We start from the raw sequence: 21,805 nt of genomic DNA, 5'->3' as shown, positions 1-21,805 counted from the left end.
ACTTGGTACTTGAGATTTTACTTGACCCGCTGTTATAAAACTGTCACAGGTTTAATTTGTGAGTCGACCTCACTGCTGAGTGAGCTGACTCCTGAGATTTCACTCTTGAAAGAACATCTTTAATTCCTGAACAGATGTTTGGCACCGATTAAAGTATCGGGCTGATCTGAAGCCATCAACCCCTGCTGGTCATTTCAATGTCTGTGGAGTGAATAAAGTGATGATCGTGATACTTCACCTGTTTAACTCGCTGACCAGTCGGACTGTCGGCGATGGTGAACCCGAATCCCTCAGACCCTTTCACCATGGTAACTGTCAGTAGCTCTGCTGCTTGTGCTGTTGCCCCGGCAACGCCTGCAGTCCCAGAGGAGGCCATGGACACGTTGTCGTCGTGGGGCGTGAGTGCTGATGCTGAGCCGGGTGTGGTGGGTGGCAGGGATGAGCCATCCAGATGTGTGTCTCCAGGGTGGGAGACTCCGGCCTGGGCCAGAGCTTGAGGGGGAAGCTGGGAGCTTAGTGACAGGTACTCCAGGTACGGGTCGTAGCTGCTGCGCCCATTCACCACCAGAGGACGGTGCTCCAGGCCAATGGGTGTCAGGGAGGCGCTGGCAGCACCACTCGGATCCTCGGGATCGAACGGCAGAGGATATCCTCGACAGAGTACGAGGGTGACACTCTGGCCGATCGGTACCGACTGGAAAAGCTTGACGACATCGGCGTGCGTCGTGCCGAGCACGCAGATGTCATTAATGTACACAATGACATCACCTGAAAAGGGAGAAGACGGCATCAGTCGCACTACAGCTCTTCACATGTGACACGGCTCCCATATGCTCCGGTGTCAGTGGCTTATGTGACAAAAATACAAGTTGTTACAGTCTGTTGACACAAGTGTCAAATCTCAGTGGTATCGGAACATGTTGCAGCACTGAAGAGGAAGCACTGTGTCCCTCTCAGTGCAACACAGGAACACAAGATCAACCACAGATCTACAACTGCCCGTGTGAGACAGAGAGGTAGAGTCAGGGTCCTTGTGAGAATGACAACCATCAGCTGCAGACCCGAGACCCTCAGAGACCAAATCTCAGATATTCAGATGGATGCACAAACTTCCAAGTCACACAGGCATAAGAAGTTACAAAGCACAAGTACTTTTTAAAATTGTACTCGGGGCTCCGCCTTCTGTTCATCTGCACTTCACTAACAAATTTATTTATTTTTTGCATCTACTTTTTATTTTTGTATGCCTCGGCCTACTCTACACTGACCCACAGAAAAGACCAATCCTTTGTGCAACCATTAGTGATTTTCATGCAGCACCGACATGAAAAGGTGAAAACTTTGTTAAAGAACCAAACAGAAGAAAGCTAGACTGGACCACAGACAAGGAGCACAGACTGAATGTGGAGAAACATGGCTGAAAATGAACCACATAACACTGATAATGGAGCTAATCTGTAGCAACATCTTTATTCATTCATGGCTTTCTTTAAGGGAAATCTTTGAAGTTGTCTGCTCAAAGAACAGCAAAGGTGAATAGAAATGTCTTTCCACTTTTAGACTTTGTACATTTTCAGAGCCTATACATTTTTTTCTTTCACTTGACTAAATAAGTAGAATCAGTGCCTCTCCTTTCATCATTTTATATACTTCCACCTAAGAAGTAGACTGTGTGAAGCTTTGATACCTCTTCAGGAAAACAGACTTTAATTTAGGCTAATGCGGGATGTATAATGATGCTTACTCCCTTTGCTTTGGTGGCCACACACTGCAAATGTGCATCACTGCTTTTTGAATTTATTTTTGAGAACCCCAATGAGATGTCCTCATTGCACTGGTTACACACTACCCAGTTGCATCCATCCACTCATCTGTCTTCTATAGTTGAGTTATGCTGAGCAGATCTTTGAGCCTATCTATTCAATGAGAAGCGGGATAAGAACAGGAGCAGACACACACAACATTCACACCGATGACCAAAGGTACAACCATTAATGAGCCCAGATCACAAGTAAATGAGTTTTGTGAGGAAGTCAGTGTACCTGGTGAAAAACCACACAGGCACAAGAAGAACATGTAAAACAGAAGAGCCAAGGACTGAATACAAATCTTAAACTTTCAACTTCAGCACTTGACTGAATTTTAATTTTTCTATTCACTTTCTCTTGCCAGTTGAACATTACTCCTGCATACCATAACAAAGCATTGAAATAAATTCACGAATAAGACACGAGATACGCTGTCATCTTTCCTGTAGTCTGAACGTGCAGAAAGTTATGGATTTTAGCTGTAAATTATCAGCCCCATGACAAATGCTGCTGCCTCAAATCCTGTATTTCACACTTCTGGAGGCAGTCTCTGTCACACACGCCGCCGTGCACACACCCCAGTGAGACCGTGCACACACATAAACATAAACCCCACATGTCACAGGCACGATAGTACACAATCCCTAAGAGCAGTGCGGCACAGCTCAAATAGGCCAGCTAATCTCAGCCGAGGAGGGTCTGTGTGTGTGTGAGTGTGAATGTGTCAGCACATACATGTGTGTGAGCAGCTCTGGCAATGTCACTGAGTGGAGAGAGAGAGAGAGAGAGAGAGAGAGAGAGAGAGAGAGAGAGAGGGCGAGTCTGACAAGCCAGGATGGAGGGATAAAGGCGAAAACCCAGTGAGGTAGAAAGAAAAATGGATGACAATATACTGAGGCTGAAAACAGAGGAGAAGTGTCAACTGACATGGTTAGATAAGAAAGCATAATAAAGGGTAAGCTGGAGAGACAAAATAAGAGATGGACATAAAATAGAGAGAGATAGAATCCAGATAAAAAAGAAACTGATAGGCAGGGGGACAAACATAAAAGAGCTAGAACTGAAACTAAGGAGGAGGATTCCCGGCTCTAAAATGAGCTCCAAATGAACAGTTTACATGCCAGTCATGCCTGGCGTGAGGCCATATCGCAGGTTCAGAGGAGAGAGCCCATCAAGCTTCATACAGTAGCTTCTCCTCTGATCCTGTCACTGTTGACTTTATTAGCTCTTTGAGGGGGAATTCAAACTAATGGTTTGTTTCATTAGGGATTAAATGCGATCTAAATCAGTAACTTTGTGGAACAAAGTTTAGGGGTTTCTCATTGAAAGCAGCGAGCGGGTATATGCCGTATTAGTCACAAAGATTGTAGGTGAACAACACAAAGTCATAGTTAAATTTTCACGCACAGCGTTGCAGGATTAGTCAAATAACTATATAAAATAGTCCTGAACACTTAAGCTTGTGTGTGTTTTTTTTAATGAAATACAAACACGAAAATGTAGAAAATTCATTACGCAATGGCATCTGCACATGACTTAGTTTTGAGAATACCTTGACTAATGGGAATGGTGCATTGAAACTGGACTTGTAGTGCAGCATTAATAGCCACTGATAAAGTTGGTGTAATGTGGACTGCTGACAGTTATGGACAATAAAATCATTTTCTCCCACTCTTATGAAAAGAAATATGTTGCAGTGTGACAACAGAGGACAGAGAGTGTGCTGAAGGGAAACTGAAGCCCTTGTGTGGGACACACAGTGCCAGGGGCACAAATATAAGGCATTCTAAATATGCCACCAAGGGCTACTAATAACCCCTTTAAAGATAAACTGATATTTTTGAGGGGACAGAAACTTGTAGTGCCAGGTTTTAGATTACAGGCACTCAATACAATATTCATTCACCCAATTTCATCCAACATGCTGAGTTCATTCGCCAACAAATTTAGGAAAAACATAGGTGAATATATAAGACACAGAGCCCAAGAGGAAATTTGAAATGATAAGGAAAGAATCCTATTTTGCAAAGCAACGGATGTCTGTCACATCGTCCATATGTCCGCCCACATATGACTGTGGTAGTTAAACGTCGAAGAGAAAATCTGGCTGCGTCACACTGGAAGATTTATTTTGTTTGCAAAGGAAGTGATTGCAGGACATCAGGACACACAAAACAACACCAGGGATTGTTTCACTGCCACTAGAAACTGAAACTGCACAAACATTGTTAGCTCCAACTGCCAACATGAGGTGCCAGTCAATTAAACAACCGTCCAGACAAACTTGATATCTTAGCAAGCTACAATCTACTCCTCGTGGAGCAATAATGCTCCAAATAACCACAAGAGCAGCAAATTAGAAGAGGTTTACTCTCGTAGCTGTAGCACTACAAATATTGACTTGTTCCTCTGAGAAACACTGGAGGACTCTTTACATTGATTTCACAAAGAAAAACACATTTTGTCATAAAAATGCTGTTTGTGTATGTAGGTTTGTAGCATTTTTATAGAGAACTCACTGGAATAGTTGAAAGTGAAAAAGAAAAAAAAAGAAAGAAAAAATGATCCCTCCAGACTTTTTTAAGGACTTTAAAGGTCAACTTATACGCTTGACTTGTGAAAGTCACAATTATGACAATTATTACCACTATGTGCCATTCATTTGTTTTTTAATCTGTTTGAAAAGTGTAAAAGAGACCACAAAAGCAAACTATTTCATGATTTATCATTTAGAAATCTGTCTCTATATATGTCTGATATATTTTCATGGGGATTCTCCAAGAGGTTCTAAAATCTTACTGACTCCTTTCATACACTTCATTTCACGTCCTAAAATCTAAGACACAAGTGCTCATGCTCCAAAATGCCCTGAACTGCGCTTCTCTTGATGCTGATTCACTTTGCACACCAAAACAGATGAATACTGACACTCGACTGTGATTAATGCACGAGAGGCGTTGACAGAAATGACACAACAGGCAGGTAAAATCACGCTCCAGTGAAATTGATACACTGCCAAGAAAAGCTCTTCAAATTTGATCTATGAGGGCAAGAAATTCAGGTCCATTACGCTGAGGTGTCCCAATAATGAGGCTTTACTTAAACATTCCTATAAACACGATATTACACCATCGGCAGTGGCGGCGGTGACAGCTCGCAGTTTGTTTAAACCTCAATTTATTTCTAAACAAGTTGTCAAAATTGGATTGTAAACATAATTACCTGTGTCCATTTTCCCGTCCTGAGCGGCGGGTCCATCTGGTATTACGCTCTTCACTTGCAGGAACTCGTCAGGCTCGTCGCCGCCTATAATTGTGAAGCCAAATCCCATGTTGCTCTTCTGCAGGGCCGTCGACAGGAAGGTGCCCTTCAGCTGGGTTGGGTCCCTCGTAAACAGAGGCTTCTCTGCAAAGAGTAAAAGGCTGTATGAGGATTTATTATGCATCCCCCATCTTTGGAGATATTCAACATGTGGATTCTTTCTTTCTTTTTTTTTTTTTTTTACTGGAAAATAAATTAAGACAAAATATTTCTGCTCTGGATGCCACTATTGTGTAGAGCCGAACACTGATGATGGTACATTTTCCTGATAAGCTGACTCATTGGAGATTCGCAGTTTTCACTCAGATGAAGCAGTACATAATGTACTGGCATAATATGTCATCATACGCGTGCCTGGATTAGCCCATTAGAGGCCTCAGGGTGAGCGTGTTCTCTGTCCCCCGCACTGCCACCGATCTCCAGTCGACCCTGTACATTATGAAGTTGCACATCTGCCCCATCAAATACTCATGAAAGTGCCCACTCTATAAGATGGGTGAGGAAAAGAGTCAGAAAAAGTGCAATATTCAAGACAGAAAATCATTACAGCAGGGAAAATGTATTTTAAAAATGTATCAGCTCATGACAGCCTGAAGACGAAGGCCATGTTCTCTGCTCATCCTCTACATTGAGGCAGTTTCATTTTTGTGGAGCTCTTTGGGTGCGTCAGTATGCTTTTATTTAAATACTCCACAACGTGTGTATTCATACCTCTATATATTGTAGGCAGCGGTAGAGCAGACAGTCCCTGGCTCTGCATCTGCCTCTGCTGCTCCAGGCGTCTCTTGGCTTCCAGGACCGGGTTCTCAAACTGAGTCCTTCGATTGATGTGACTGGAAATACAGAGCGTCATTACAAATGATGGAAATGGACAAATTATAACCAATCCGCGAGGCAGAAAACAACAACACAACAACGCAATTGCCAAACATATATGTAATAAACACTGCAATTTTCTTTATGGCTCAGATGTACTCAGTTCACTCATGAGAATCAAGCCCTTCACTGTGTTGAATTATCACACATTTAGACTCCCGAATTTGCCTTTTTTTAAAAAAAGAAAAAAAAGAGGGCAGCTGGTCTTGTTTATTAACCATGCAACTTAATGGAGGTCAAACCTCCTTTCAAACCTTCAACTCATACAGGCCTGTGAGTGAAAAAAAAACAATCCACCCTGACAAATCTAGGATGATTTAATAAACTGTAAAAAAGTCAAAAATCTGTTTTCATTTAACAAATAAAAGCCACTGCTTTTCAAATGTATTCAGTGTAGATCAAAACGGTCCCTGAGACCAAAGCCAAGAGATAGATGATACAGCCAGGAAAGCTAACTGCATTCGTTTTTAGGAAAATAGCACGAGCGTCAAAGCGACAGGCTTGAGCCAATATTAGTCTGCAGAAGGTCGTTGTGGCAAAGACACGTTTAGATCTTTCAGTTAGTTTTGCCAAACGAATCTCAAAGTCAAGTCATTTCTTGCAATGGAGGATGTGGCTTTTGGTTCTGTTGTCTAAAGCGGGCGTTAATCCAAAATAACAGGATTTTCAGGAAAAGCATCAACGCTCGTGTTTGGACCTTATTTTTCTGTTTGATAATGTTTTAATCCAGCTCCTAAAAGACATTTCACAATGTCCCAGCTTTTGGTATTCACACCAGCAATACGGATGCTCATAAACACAAAAGTGGATCTAAAATAAAGCTCCAGCGGCAGGTTACAGGAGTTAACCAAACCGAAATATGTGGTTAATTTCATCAGGAGATAATGGACCAAACAAGAAACAACGAGTTCCAGCTCAGTGTGTTACTAAATCCAGGCAGGTGTTTATTATCAGTACTGCTAAAGTAACTCATTAAGCTCGAGGATAATACAGAAGTAGTTGTTCTGATGTTGGAATTTTCTGCCTCCAATTTGTTAAAACGTTTGTGCAACTTGATAAAACTGTGTAATTTTAAGATGTAATGGGTCCTGTGGTGAAGGTGCACAGATGTTAAAACTTTTTGCAACATCAGATGTCATCATATGTTCTCCTATTCTATACTAAATACTCGTCATAATTTAATTTGTTTCAAGCCAGGAATGAGTAAATTCTAGAGATACTTGGCTTATCACTGAAAGTTACAACAAACTTTATACTACTGGAACTGGATTTTATACCCTCCTAAAAAGGAGCATCTAAAAAGTGGTATATAAACTGTGTGTTTGTAATAAAACACCTGAAAACACTGCCTAAGTTTATCAGCAGCTTTTTTTAAAGAGAAAATCGGTACAGGGCAGCATTTCTCTGTAAAAATTTAATCAAATGAGCAGAAATATATGAAAAAGAAATGAGGATTTAGTCATTTATAATTCATGAAGAGGCCTTGTAAACCACAAAAGTGCATTTACTGTTTTACTACAGAGCAGCCGAGTTAATCTCGAGTCAACGGGGAAACTTACTCGACGTAGTAGCTGCCGTAGATGGGGTCATCTATCTTTTCCCAGCCATAGGGCAGCTCTGAGAGGAAGAAAGGAACACAGACCAGGGAAATGAAGTCAGTTTATGCTGAGAGCAGAAAAGGGAACGTAGACACTAAATTGAACCACTGAGGGGAGACAACATGAATCTCAGGGCTCACAGCGAGACGCTCCCAAAGTGCTCTTTTAATAGACACACAACACTTCGATCTGGAGTGGTGGCTTCTTCATGGAGACACGAATCACAACAAAGATGTCAATACAAAGCCGGGTGGGAGGAAAAAGACTTTCAAATCATCTGACACCTCATCCAGCTTTGCCTTTCTTTCTCCTCCTTCAGTCGTACCAACAAATCCTTCAAGGCCAAATACCTTCACCATAATACTTTGTGTTTGTCTCTCTTTCTCTTACCCACCCACTCACTTTCGCCTTGGAAGCTTTCCACAGCTGTTGTGTTAATTGTCTCCTCCCTTCCCTACTCTGGCTCTTTGTTCCCTCCTCACTTCTTCCATCCCTTTGTTGATTTATTTCTTCTCTCTCCCTTGTAAAGGAATTGGGTCAAGGCACCGCTAAAATCCCTGTACTCCGTGTCCTGTCCTCACTTCTAACTTTCCACTGATGCACACAAACACACTCACGCACAATATGTAGCCTGTTGTCATGAGCTCAGGCTGCACGTGCATCGTAACCCTGTCACCCTGTGGTGGAAAAGTCCCTGATCTGAGTCTGGGGGAATTTTCTAGGATGTTTGCATGCCCTCCTGTTAGGACTTTCCTCCCACAGTCCAAAAATATGCATTTTTGGTTAACTGGAGATTCTAATTGCCTGAAGATGTGTGTGGTTGTCCTGTGATGGACTGGTGACCTGTCCAGGCTGCACCCTGCTGGGATCAGCTCCAACACCCTGCCACCCTGATAAACCCGGGATGAACTGGTATGAAAGATGGATGGACTCTCTGCTGATATCTAAATTTAGATTTTTATCATTCAACTTTCAACAAAGTACAAGAAACACTGAACGACTAAGCTAACACAGAAACAATGTACAGACGGACCACAGCATGAGTTCATCTGCCCAAGCTGTTTGCCTCTCTCTCAGACATAAACTAGGAAAACACATTTTTGATTAATTCGTCAACAATTCAAATCACCACCTCATGTTTTATGATAAAGCGTCTCATTCATGGAATTAATAGTTACTATCATAGTCAAAGGTTGATCATTGATCATGTGACTGTACTCAAATGAAGACTATTAAATCCACATGCAAATTATTCGAATGTTAAAATGCATGTTACAGAGTAATTTCAATAATATTAGATTAAAATGTGGTGGAAATGAGCTTATTCTTAATGTTAAACATGTTAAATTAATGATTTATTGGTTCGTGAGCATATGAAGAGCGCCGCGTATGGCCTGACATATTGTCTTCCACAAATAATAATCCAAATCCGACGAATGTGGATACCAATGTAAAAAAGACTGGAAGGTGTGTGGTGGTGGCAGGTGGGGGCGCAGAGTTTCGCTTCCGCTCTGTTTATCACCAACTCGCACAAGTCATCTCAGGCCGACGCTCTGGGCGAAGTTCAACACTTTCAGGAGCTGCGATCCAGTCTTAATTTGTTTTTCGCACCGACTATTTAAAAAAAAACCTAGCAGGTACAGACAGTTCACGTCAGCTGCCTTACAGGAAAATGAGCCGTCATTGTTTTACCAAACAATTCCTGATAGAGGTGTGATTACTTTGAACAGAATTTGAGGATTGAACACTTTGCTTTGTGTTTGAAAGATCCTCTAAAAATGGGTTTTATAGAAAAATCACAATGTAGTAAAAAAAGACATCTTGATAATTACATACAATTACAATAATGGAATGAACAGTGTGCCTTGTTAGTAGCAGAACTTATGAATATACTTGATGTAAAAATGTATTTAAACCACAGTAAATTATTCCAAAAGTTAATTTTGGAAGCTCTACTTAGATTTTGGATGAAATTCCCATGTCAAAATATTTTATGCAATAACTACTATACCTTTAAAATATATAGCGCACACTAGTTTACCAACCTGGGTACATTTTTTCAAACCTGTTTGTTTAATAATAATAATCGGGCAGGGGAACTAGGTGTTGAATTGCGTAGTTTTAGTACTGCGGTTTAGTGTTCAGTACTTTCACTTCATAGTAAGATTATCCCCAGTTTCATTCAGGCGTGGGAGCTTTTCTGAGCCGAGTTTACATATTTTCCCTGTTAGTGAGGATTTTCTCTGGGGACTTGAGTTTACTCACACAGTCCATTAACACCAAAAACATGTGCTCAGGTTAATTAGTGACTCTAAATTGCCCGTGAATGTCAATTTCTGTGTGTTGTTGTCTGTCTGTCTCTGTGATTGTCTTGTGATTGACTGGTGCAATGTCTTCCGTGTCCTGCCTTCACCTACAGTCAGCTGGGATCAGCTCCAACTCGCCAAGAAACCATAAATTTGATATAGTGAGATAGTAGATAGATGGTTAGATTTCGGATTTTTTATACAATAGCAAGCTTAAAAGACAATTATGTATGCCAAAAACGTTCTTTTTTATCAATCATTTGGCTTGTGTGTAACACTGATATGGAAGCATCATCCCCTCATGCTATGATATAATTATGAACAGATTTGTAATCTTGATATAAATAATCTATGTGTCAAAGTGTCAATGTGTGTTTGTGGGTCCTGGCTGCAGAGTGTGCTGACTCTGCAGCCCAAGGTGAAAGAGACAAGCACGTCTCAACTATCTTTGCTGTGCTGCATCAGGATTTTTCTTTTTTTGTTGTTGAGCCGTCTGAAACTGCCATTGCCTCAGATGAACCCCTCTCACATCCTCGAGGTGAAAAAGTCAGCCGGATTCACACTTCACACCACCTTAAATTCCCTCCCACCCGGGTGTCCATGAGCCACCTTAAATGCAAGCCCAACTCATCCACTATTCGCCTGCCCTCCCCCTAAAGTGAAGGGGAGACAGTTTCCATGGAAACCACCAGTGGAAGTCTTTTTTTCTCTCTCGCCTGAGCAGAGGGCTCTGCCTTGTCTCTATTTCCTGCCATTGAAACTCACGCAGAGACAGAGTGAGGGTGTTTGTGTGTGTTTTTCCACGTTCATACAAGTCTATATTTGCAGTGTGTGTGTGTGTGATGTGTGTGTTAAATGGATGACCAGCGTTTGCATGTCTGAAACAGTGAGAGTATCATTTCCTCTGACACTAAATGAAATTCCTCATCATGTGTGAGAGAGTGGTGTGAGCACTGAGGGGCTCGCCCGTGTGTCTATGTGTATGGGTGTCTCTCTTGACATAAAGTCTAATTGTGATTCCTCTGCATTAGATGACTCATCTTTCCTCTCAAACAATGTCTCCCTGACCTGCGGGCAACCATGAGCAGATAAAATGAACTCATCTGACTCATCTGAAAAAACGATGCCTGAACTTAAGAACGAACCCAAATCCAGAAACCTCCACACACACAGTTCTATGCGAGGCTGCTTTGAATGTCTTTAAAATTTTTACTGATTATTGCGTCTATAACATCCAGCCATCCTTGATGTTAATTTTTCAACACTGGTCTCGAACACTGGACCCTGTCCTACATGATGTAAAGGTCTCCGTGCTTCAACGCAGCTCGATTTAATGATCATGTCATCAAAAATGTCAGAAGAAAGATCAATAACAAGTACATCATTCCAATCAGGCCTGTTGCAGGACATCATGCAGGAAAGGGCGTCTTCAGTAACCCCCCCCCCCCCCGATTTAAAGTGGCCTCGAATCTCTGTTTTTGGACTTTTGGAGGATAGAATTGTACAGGAGGATGCAAACTCCACATAGACAAACATGTTATCTGGAGTGGAAGTTGTGTTTGTTGTTTCCAGATTATTGTGAGACACTTTCATCTGATGTTTTTTTTAATGTCCAGCATTACAACAGAAGCTCTGGGAGTTTCTCCAAAGCAGGACGAGGCACATTATGAAGAGGCTGTGGCTCAGAGGGTAGAGCAAGTCATCTTCCTGAGTTTGGAGACTCAAGCCCCCCTCTTGCCTTGTAAACCTGTTAAAGTGTACTTGGTGAAACCTACAAGTTTCTCCCAGTGGTGTACTCCCACCTGGTGTAGCTGCAGTCACCACTACTGTTTGAGTGTACGAGTACTTGTGGATAGATGGAGGCTGGATGTGACTGATCATTTAAAGTGCGCTAAAACTGCTGAACAAAAATGCACTATATAAGTAAAAGCTTTGTTCCTGTCGCCATCACTGAGCGCAATAGGAAGTAGTGCCATTGCACTTTATTTTATTCTATTTTTTTATCCTATTTCTTAGCTCCATTGATCATTGTGACTTTTACACTTTATGTTGTTATCCTGGTTTTTATCCCTGAGGTTGCTTTTATTTCCCAAAGGTTTCTTATTGTGTTTTGTTTTTATATATCTTCATTTTATCGTATCTTCTTACTTATCCTTGCTGCTATATTGGTGAACCATGAGTCTTTGTTTTGTCGTGTCACTCAACCTGTTCAATGTGTGTTTTGTAAAGGAATGTCAAATGTGATCATTTTTTTTCCTGCAAAACAAATCTACCTACGGGTAGTATTCTCAAAAAGTAACCTCATTAATACACATGGCAGGGAGCAACTTCATTATTTATATACTAATTGAAAGACTGACAGACAGGAACAATCAAGATTGAACAGTAGATGATATTTTTAAACTTTTCTTTGTTTCAAAAAGTTGAGCTGTTACACAGTTTCTGTAATTTTTTTCACTTTGATCCATAAAGCTCTCAATATGTTTTCAATGGTGAAAAACAAATTTGCTCAACTTAATCCTACTTCATACCTCACAAAGCAAATTGAATAAGGTCAACTGGACCTTTGTCAGTCCAATTTGTTCCCTTGACGAGGCTGGAAAGTCCTATTTCATTTCTATTGTCTGCAATAGCAACACACACAGGTTCCAGCACTGCTGGCTCTTAAGGCTACAATTTATTTAATTATTATATTTTAACCCAGGGTAACCATACAGAAGTTATCCAACTTGTTCAGCGCATTTATTGTTGGAATCCAAAATAGCACCACAACAATGGACAAAGATCTTAGCTGCGACACAGCGGTGTATTCGATGTCATGAACAAGGATACATCAATCACCCGCTCGATCCAAGTTGGATCACTGCAACCGCCATCCAGAAAGACAACAGAGGCGTAAGTAAAATTTTATATACTACCTCTTGAAAGCAATGGGAATCTGTGTTCTGATTGGTTTATCTGGCATCAAACTGAAAAATGTGAGTATGAGTAATTCAGAGAATAATTGCAAAACAGTAAAGCTATCAGGCTTCTCTCATGTGGAACAAGCTCCGAGTTTCAGTTACGGAGGCCTGGGAGACCTTTAGTGCACTGAGATTCTTTCCTTTCTCACTCTCCGTGTTTCACTACTACATGTCACTAACATTCTGTCTCTCCCCTGCAGTCTGCTCTCTCTCTCTCTCTCTCTCTCTCTCTCTCTCTCTCTCTCTCTCTCTCTCTCTCTCTCTCTCGATGACTGCTTTGTATTTGGCGCTATAGAAAAACATTTAAAATAATTGAATTGAGTACTCTGGGTGCTGACGAGTCGGTTTACATATACTCTGATGTACATGCGCACATTCACCTCATACAAAATGTTGTGGATGGGTGAAAGCAGATTTCTTTATATCAGTGCCTCGTGAGGCTGCGCTACAAACTATTATGCTGCAAATAACTAATGCTGAGACACCACAGGCATCATGATCATCATGTTCACTGTCTTGGTTTATCAAGATGCAAATGTTTGCTCATTAACACCGTCCTCAAAGTCAGAGAGGCCTTCAGTTTGACAAGTACTGAGTAGAGCAGATCACGACTGAAGCAGCTAAAAATGAACACACCAACAAATTATCTCAAATATTAACACATGATTAAAATACTTTTTGATTTGTTTTTTTCTGCTGCATGACACTGCTGCTCTAATAATTAAAAGACCCTGTGTTATGATTTTGTGTTTGCACTGCCACAATAATGCGCTTTGTATTATCTTCCGAATCTGAATCTGGGTGCATGAAAACTAAATGAAAGAGTTTTCAAGATGGAAACAAGACATGAAACAGTGAAAACAGACAAATCTGAGAGACGAAACAAGAAAAATAGAGACAGAGAAATGTTCCTGGTCCAGACATGACAGAGTGTAATAACAGTGATGTAACCCAGAGGTAACATTTTTAGCAACGCTCTCTGACTGTGGATGCATGTGCTTCAACACTTCTTAACCACAAAACTCTTCTTTTGTGTCCTTTACATTTATTTGCCAAGAGAAACACCAACAGGGCTCATGTGATCACAACCATTACTTCTGAGTCCATCAGATTTCTTTTTGACAACTTTTCTATTTCTTTCTTTTGCGTCTTCACTGGATGCAAACTGTCTTTCAACAGTGACACCAGTGAAAACCACGGCCAGCAATTTTCCATCTGGGAATAGTTTGAAACTGGTGTGAGATGGAGTAAATATCAAAGGCAGCATTAAAAGCAACTCTTTGGAAACAGAATTGAAGCTTTTCTTGTACTGTTCTTTCCTCCTTTGAGAGAAAGAGGAGCTATGGGCTTGTGTTATGCAACAAAAGACTCACTGACAAAAAGACTGTGTGCAAACTAGATCTGTGGTGACAAGGCTTTGAACTCTGAAGAGTCTGCCTCAGTATATAGATACGTCACAATGCAGACAAAGGTTGTATGTTCGTGCAAACACGTCAACACAAACAGGCGTCTCCTAAAACTCACCCTAAAGGTAGCATGGGGAGAAGAAGAAGCCTGAGAGGCTGAGTATGTGGAGAGGGAATAGTGAATGACGGTTTGTAATGTGGAAGGAAAGTGAAGCAAAAAAGACCAGGCATGTGTACCAAGAAGGAAGAAACACATGAAAGTATGTCTGAATATTTGTCTGCTTCCTTCCCCAGGCTGTGGGACTCTGGGAAACCCTTCAGGCAGACGAGCAGTGAAAGACAGCAGCATCACCTCTCCCTGATAATTCCTCCCCACCTATATTGTTTTATTCACTCGCCTTCCACAATGGGACATGCTTACTTCCATCTATATTTCATCATTTGACAGACTACCCATCTATTAATGTGTCTTTAAAAAGTCGTACGGTCTGCTGAAAACACCAGAAAACTGGCACAACAGTAAGCACATTATCTAAGAGCTACAGGACACCAGAGCCGTCATTAAGAGCAAAGAAAGCAAAGTATCGTAAAGATGGACACGCTGGTTGTAACAACTACAAATCCTTATGTCACGCTGCTGACTGCTGAGCTGTTTATGCACGGTGATAATATTCTCTGGCATCTGAAACAGTTTTCAAAACGATGTGAATTCAAAGGTGCTGTGAGAGGATGCAATGTGTCATCCTGGGCCTTCACGTATACTCTGCTAACAGCCTTTGATTCAAAATCCTCTGCAGGCGGTGATTGCTTAAGTATTAAGTTCCTTTAACGACGGCCTCCTCAAAAACAGAAAAAAGCACAGCGAGAGAGGAAAGAGAGACATGCTATGTATTATTCTGCTTCTTCGCAAACATGGTTATTTTGCCTTCCTGAAAGGGGAACTGATTGAAAGGAAAAAATACACTACGTATCTGTGATACGTATTAAAAAAATAAATAAACCGCCATAAAATTCTGTGCAGCGATCCCTCATAACACGGTTTATGTTCAAGTTTGGGCAAAACACATCCAATAATAAATATTTTTACAATCTGGGGAAGATATAATGAATACCCAGCATACCTTTTAAATGTCGAAAAAGATGCCACAGATGATATGTATTTAAAGTGCAGAACCACAAAGCACTGCAGATTAGTCTTGTTTGTACACCAACAAGTTAGTCACTGTTGGTCACTGTCACATTTACAAAGGCTTTTGGTGCTGTGGCAGACCCTCGTTTATCTTACAGACAGCAAGCTCTGGTTGGAACTTGTTTTGAAAAGCTTAAAATCCCTTAACGAGACATTGCATTGAACCACAGAAGCTAGAGTATTGTGTGACCTCAGTTTGCTCTTGTCTTGAGGAAAACTAGTACAGATTTAAGAACACATAAAAACAGACAAAAGCCGGTGTCAACAGAAAATTGCACCATTAAAATATTAAAGAAGTTATCGCAGAGATCGCAGAGATCGTGGCGATCGCAGAGATCTCGGAGATGACAGACTTCTGAACGTCGCTGACATCTAACATGACAACGTACGCTGGCCATGTTTGAGGAAAACAAATTTTGCATTGGCAGTGTGTGTGTGTGTGTGTGTGTGTGTGTGTGTGTGTGTGTGTGTGTGTGTGTGTGTGTGTGTGTGTGTGTGTGTGTGCAGAACTGAGCGGTTTTACTGAGGAGTAGGAGCTTGAAAGTATGTGAGGAGGAGGAGGAGGAGGAGGAGGAGGAGGAGGAGAAGAAGAACTATTTTGACCCCCTTTTCCCCAAAAAACACTTTGATGTGATTTTCCAGATTGAAAAAGACAATAATAGCAGGATCGTTCTTACAATAAAGATATACTCCAAAACTAACAATTACCTAATCCTAAGTGAAGTCTGACCTCAGACTTACACTCCTTGTTTGTTGTCCGGCGAACACTGAAACACATCTGGGCTCCTGACACTGAAATACACCATCCCAACTTAAAAGCAAAGATTATGGACCTTATTAGAAGTTTTGGACAGGCCAAACAAGGTTAAAAAACCCTCTACTAGACGAAACATCATCATTCATTATATCAACTTCACTTGTTTTTTTCCAGGGCAGTTTCCTCCTCGGGCCTCTAGAATAATTTATTTTGTCAGAGAAGAGAGTCACTTGTTTTACTAATTCACAGTTTGTATGCAGTCAAGATGCGACGAGCTTTTGGGTGTAAATGTTACTCCTGTTTCCCGTGGGCTCACCACTCGCAGGAAAGGTTCTTAATCGGGGCAATGTGATCTGGGTGATAGTGCTCAGACTGCCACCCCCGCGACCCGGAAACGGATAAACGGGATAAAATGAATGGATGGATGGATGTTACTCCTGTTCAAGGTGTCAACTTTAAAAAAGTTGAAAACTGCCAACTTTGAGCAAATAATTTTTCTCAATGTGCTAATTGAAAATAGTCTGAATATTTTTTACTCTTTTATGAGTAAAATGTACTGGAAAAATACACATCTCAATGATCATGCAAGATATATTTGTGATTAAAGAAATTAAATTGTAATATTTTTTATATAATGTCATTTTGAGGCTAAAGGGGCTCATAGTGAATCTCTACACTGATTTTGGTCAATTTGTTGACATTTAAACATCTAAAACTCATATTATCTTAGATACCAGGTTGAATTAGAAATGATCCATCCATCCATCCATCCATCCATCCATCCATCCATCCATCCATCCATCCATCCATCCATACCGCTTTATTCAACTTCGGGCCACCGCAGATAAACAACCACATTCTTACTCAGACCTACCAGTAATTTAAAGCAAATATAATATAATAATGCTCTGAAGATTTTCCTGCCGTGTATAAGTTTGAAGAGAAACGTCACAAGCCTGATTAATCGAGCAAACAAATCCATCTCAATATGAGAAGGCTTCTACGTAAAGCTGGACGTCTCAATGCAAAGCCTTATGGGATTGATACACTGACTCAATCAGGTGTGTGCATACAAAACCTCCAAATCCAGCTGATCACTCTGTTCAGCGCTCCTGTATGCAGAACCATCTAATCTCTCAATCAGAAATAATTTAATCAGATTGAGGAAAAAAGTGGCCTGATAAATGCAGCAAGTGACTTTATGCTTCAGCTCTCAGATTATGGGTGCTGTGTGCAGCCCTGGCCCAGGTCTTTGTGGATCACAATTCCTTGTGGAAGCTTGTTAAATTTAAGACTTTAATGACGTAAATGTCATAGTTATCAGGTACTAATCCCATACAGACAATGTGAAGATAGAAAGAAAACCTCGATCATGTCACCCACAAGCAATTATAAAATCATTTTTTAATTTTTTTTTTTATTTGACTAACATTTTGCATTCATGTCACGTAGTTTTGCTCCTGCTGTGATCCTGAACGTTTGCTTTTCATGCAGGGCATGAGCAAAAAAAAAAAAAAGATAGCGCTGATGCAGGTTTTCGATTGTCAACAGATGGTTCATCATTATTCAGTTATTCAATTCAGACTCGAATTTCAAATTTACACATTAACATTTACACGCATTAAGAAAATTATTTGTTTAAAAGGTTTCTAGGCTGCTTGTTTGTATGCACCAGTAAAACAATCCATCAATCACTTTGTTATCGTCTGCTGATGTGTTTGTTCTAATTAAATTTGGAGGTAGATTGTTCTATGGAGGTTTTGCGAAAGTTTGGAAAAGTTGAAAAGTTTTAATTATCTCCTGGACACTTAGTAACTTTGTAATTAAATAGATAATTCTCTTCTTCATAACTGTAGAAAACAAGCGGCAGACTAAAGACTTTTAAACTGCGTATTCACTGAGTATTTTTGTGCTCTTTGTCTCTAAAACTGTGGAACAAACAACACAGGTCCTCAAACAGCAGGAAGAGCAGCGACAACCTACTCTCACAAACGCTGCACAGACAAACTGAAGCCTTGTAGAAACTCACCGTCTTCCCTGCATTCCTCTGGGGGCTTTGCTTTCTTGGCGAGCCGAGGATCGAGCCATGATGTGGTTTTGGTGTTGTGACTAGAGAAGAAGAAAGAGGAGTGATGAGGACAATACATGGAGCAAAGGTACAAACAGAGGTCAGATAGAGAGAGAGAGAGACTGTGAGGAAGAGGGGAAGAGACAAAGTGTGTGTGTGTGTGTGTGTGTGTGTGTGTGTGTGTGTGTGTGTGTGTGTGTGTGTGTGTGTGTGTGTGTGTGTGTGTGTGTGTGTGTGTGTGTGTGTGCATAGATGCTCGTGAAACAAGGATTTTTTTCCTAAGGTAAACTAAATGACCATTAATCGACTAATTAGCCCTCAGACGCTAATTAGTTAGGGTGAAAGAGGAGGGCAGTTTGTGTGTGTGTGTGTGCGTGTTTGTGTGCGTGTCCTGTCTGATTAGCAGTGCTAAGTTACATCAATTATTCAACACAGAGGCCAGAGCTATAAAGTTTACACTCAGCTCTGCATAAGCCGTGACTTCAAAGCTAGTGAACAACATTAATAGTTGCATTGTATCAGATTTTATTTTCAGCATTCTTTTTAAAAACTTTAATAGCTGCTAATGTGAAAATAACTAACTGATTATTAAGGGTAAATTCTCTATGCAAGTATAAGGGTGGCATAACTAAAATTGTTAAGTTGGAGGAGATTCCTTCTTACTCGATAAAGTAAACCTCCCCCTTTTCAGTGTAGGCCATCTCCCAGTTGTCGGGCAGAGGACCCAGCTCCTCCTCATCTGCGTCTGGGACTTTGATGGGGGATTTGGAGGGAGATTTCGGGGCCTCCTCTCCTTCGGAGGGGGCATCAGCAGATGCTGGAGCCTGGATGGATGTCTCAACAGGAACCTCCCCAGAGGCATCTGTGCTCTTGTCCTCATGTTCACTGGACTCTGTGGACCGTGTGTACACACACACACACACACACACACACACAATCAGTGTTATTCCCACACACACGTGCAGACCTGAATGCACAGTACACATGCCATGCATGATGAGTCACAACCAAGCCACTGCAGAGCTTTGAACCCCCCAGGAGAGAGAGAGAGAGAGAGAGAGAGAGAGAGAAAGAGAGAGGGAGAGAGAGAGGGAGGGGGAGAAAGGGGTGATGGAGTCTAGGGACAATGAGCACAAGGGGAAAACAACATAGGGATGTCAGGAATTGAGAAACAGGGAAAGACAGAGACTTCAGGGGTCAGAGACTGAGTCAGAAGCACAAGGAAAGGGTTTTAGAGTGAGGAGGAGAGCTGGTGGCATGAGAGGCAATAAATATAAAACATTCAAAGAACCAACAAGAAACCACACAAACTCCAAATGAACTTGACAGAAACTTTCTGCCAAGTTGAATGTATTAATCTAGATTTACTAAAACCACAATTGCAGCCATCAAATCTCAAAGCATTTGCTACAAAATAAATTTCTGGATTTGATTTTTTTTTCTCAGGTTAGACAGAAACATACATTTAATAATAGGAAACATATCCGTTGTTGATTTTGTTGTGAGGTCTGAAGGGAGTGTTTGAATATAGTTATTATTTTACCTCTTTTGCAGTTTAAGAAACAAAGTAAAATTAGCAAATGCATGACAGAAAGAAAATAATGCAGGGGAAAAAAAACTATGACGCACTACAACAACTGACACTTCAAAGAGAAAAGAAGGGAAGAAGGAGGAAGCCGAAAGGGCAGCAGAAATAAGACCACAGAGATGGAGGAAAAGCAAGAGGTCAGAAAGAGGAGAGAAAAGAGAGAGAGCTGGAGTATTATTAGAAACAAGGACAAAGGCCAGTGGCGGGAAGACAGCAGGAAAGACAGAGAAATGAGAGGACAAAAGGACGGGAGCTGACGCCAAAATGAGACTCAGGTCAGTGATAATAGTGGAGACGTTCAGGTGCCCTTGTGCATTCTCTTACATAAGGGTACTGAGCAGCTGTGCAGTTCTCACTAACATACATAAAGTCTATTAACGTCTGCAGGAGCTGGTCAGGGTACAGTTTGTTGTAGCTCCTGAATTTAACTGCATGCGCGCCCTTTTAAAGGCTCTTGATTTATGTTTTAGGGGACAATAAGGAAGAACATTACTGGGACACAGTCATATCGGAGGGACAGCAATAAATAACACCGAGGACAGTTTGGACCTTCAAATCACATTTTCTCCTTGTCTAAATATGACATTATGAAATGTCTTCATGGTCACAGACAGTGTTTGAATCTAATTTCAGTCACGAAGAGATGAGAAATGTGGTTTAAAAACATCAAAGCAGAAATTCATGCTTTTCTCTCTCGTCTCCATGTACCTGGAGTGATGGCCACCCCGTTGCCGTTGACAACTGGGCTCTCCTCTTCCTCCTCCTCCGGCGGCTCCAGGCTGGCGCGCTGCTCCATGTTGCTGACTGACTGGTTCCGCTTTCTCTTGCCCTGGGCGCTTGGCCGGGCTCCGGGCAGCAGGGCCTCACTCACATTCAGAGGAGGTGCTGCCGGGGACGGCTCCGCTGGAGGTTTCGGTGTGCCGTAGAAGTTATCTGAGGGCAGAGAGAGACGCATTGGTATTTGTGTCAGAGGACACATATACGACAAAAGAGGGATCTCAGGTGATGTAACACGCCGTCTGGCAGGCAGAGTGGACGTCCACCGCTCATAGCAACTGTGGCTCCAAACAGATGCTTTACAAAAAGAAGTCCTGACTGTCTGAACGCGGCACAGCAGTCATAAATTCAGACTTTCACTGGTGGCCAATCATTTCTCCGCTATATCTTCAAAGATTTGCACCTGCTGGCTTGTGTTTCAGGCAGAATTAACATTAGTAATCACTTTCAGTTGAAGCCTTTTGACCAGGGCTGTTAAATTCATCGGGGGTCAGGGGCTACAGGCTGTCCATTTTAAGTCCAGTAACAGTCTTTTCTGGTCTTCCTAAGATGCTGCAGTGGAATCCTGTTGCTCGAATCCTCACAAAGACCAAAAAGGATCGATTGCATCAGTCTAATTTTCAGGCTTTTGCACTGGTTTTCTGTCACTCAGAACTGACCTCAAAGTACTACTAATTGTGTACAAAGCTCTGAATGGTTTAGGCCCGCTATACATTTGTGGTCTTCTCATATCGTACATCCAGTAAACAAGCCATCTGGATCAAGCCTGCTTTTTATTCGCAGTGAGAACTAAACACACAGATGTTGTTTGGTTTTTATGCATCCAAACACTACGAGCAAGCTCCCAAAAGCTGCAGCATGGCTCCGGCCTTTCCATTTGCTGCACGGTAACTTTAACGTTTCTATTGCATTAACTTTTCATTCTTTTTTATTATGTTTCGTTATATTCTTAGCTTAACTTATTATTCTTGTTTTTATTTAGTATTCATTACCGATTGATGTTGCACACTTTGTTATCTTGTTGCAGAAATGTGCTGTACAATTAAACTTGTTGTGAATTTTACATTCAAGTGAGACAAAATCTGGACCAGTTGAGTTTTAAATGTGAAAAAAAAAAAAGGTGGAGGTGAGTTTTCTTTTCTCTTTTT

The 21,805-nt window shown here is 41.3% G+C and overlaps 1 protein-coding gene across 1 annotated transcript in view; it reads right to left on the bottom strand.

Moving 5' to 3' along the window:
- magi2b (membrane associated guanylate kinase, WW and PDZ domain containing 2b) overlaps positions 1-21,805 on the bottom strand; it is a gene marked incomplete at its 5' end in the record, with an annotated part of 90,130 nt that overhangs the window by 19,914 nt on the left and 48,411 nt on the right. Inside the window, 7 exons of the mRNA XM_080475941.1 lie at positions 239-768; positions 5,031-5,213; positions 5,841-5,962; positions 7,565-7,622; positions 18,254-18,333; positions 18,956-19,184; positions 20,589-20,813. Of these exons, the coding sequence (XP_080332067.1) occupies positions 239-768; positions 5,031-5,213; positions 5,841-5,962; positions 7,565-7,622; positions 18,254-18,333; positions 18,956-19,184; positions 20,589-20,813 (1,427 nt within the window). The remainder of the gene's footprint in view (positions 1-238; positions 769-5,030; positions 5,214-5,840; positions 5,963-7,564; positions 7,623-18,253; positions 18,334-18,955; positions 19,185-20,588; positions 20,814-21,805) is intronic.

This window comes from Lipophrys pholis (assembly GCF_963383615.2).
Source record: "Lipophrys pholis genome assembly, chromosome: 11".
NCBI lineage: Eukaryota > Metazoa > Chordata > Actinopteri > Blenniiformes > Blenniidae > Lipophrys > Lipophrys pholis.
This window is presented reverse-complemented; position numbering and strand designations above follow the sequence as displayed.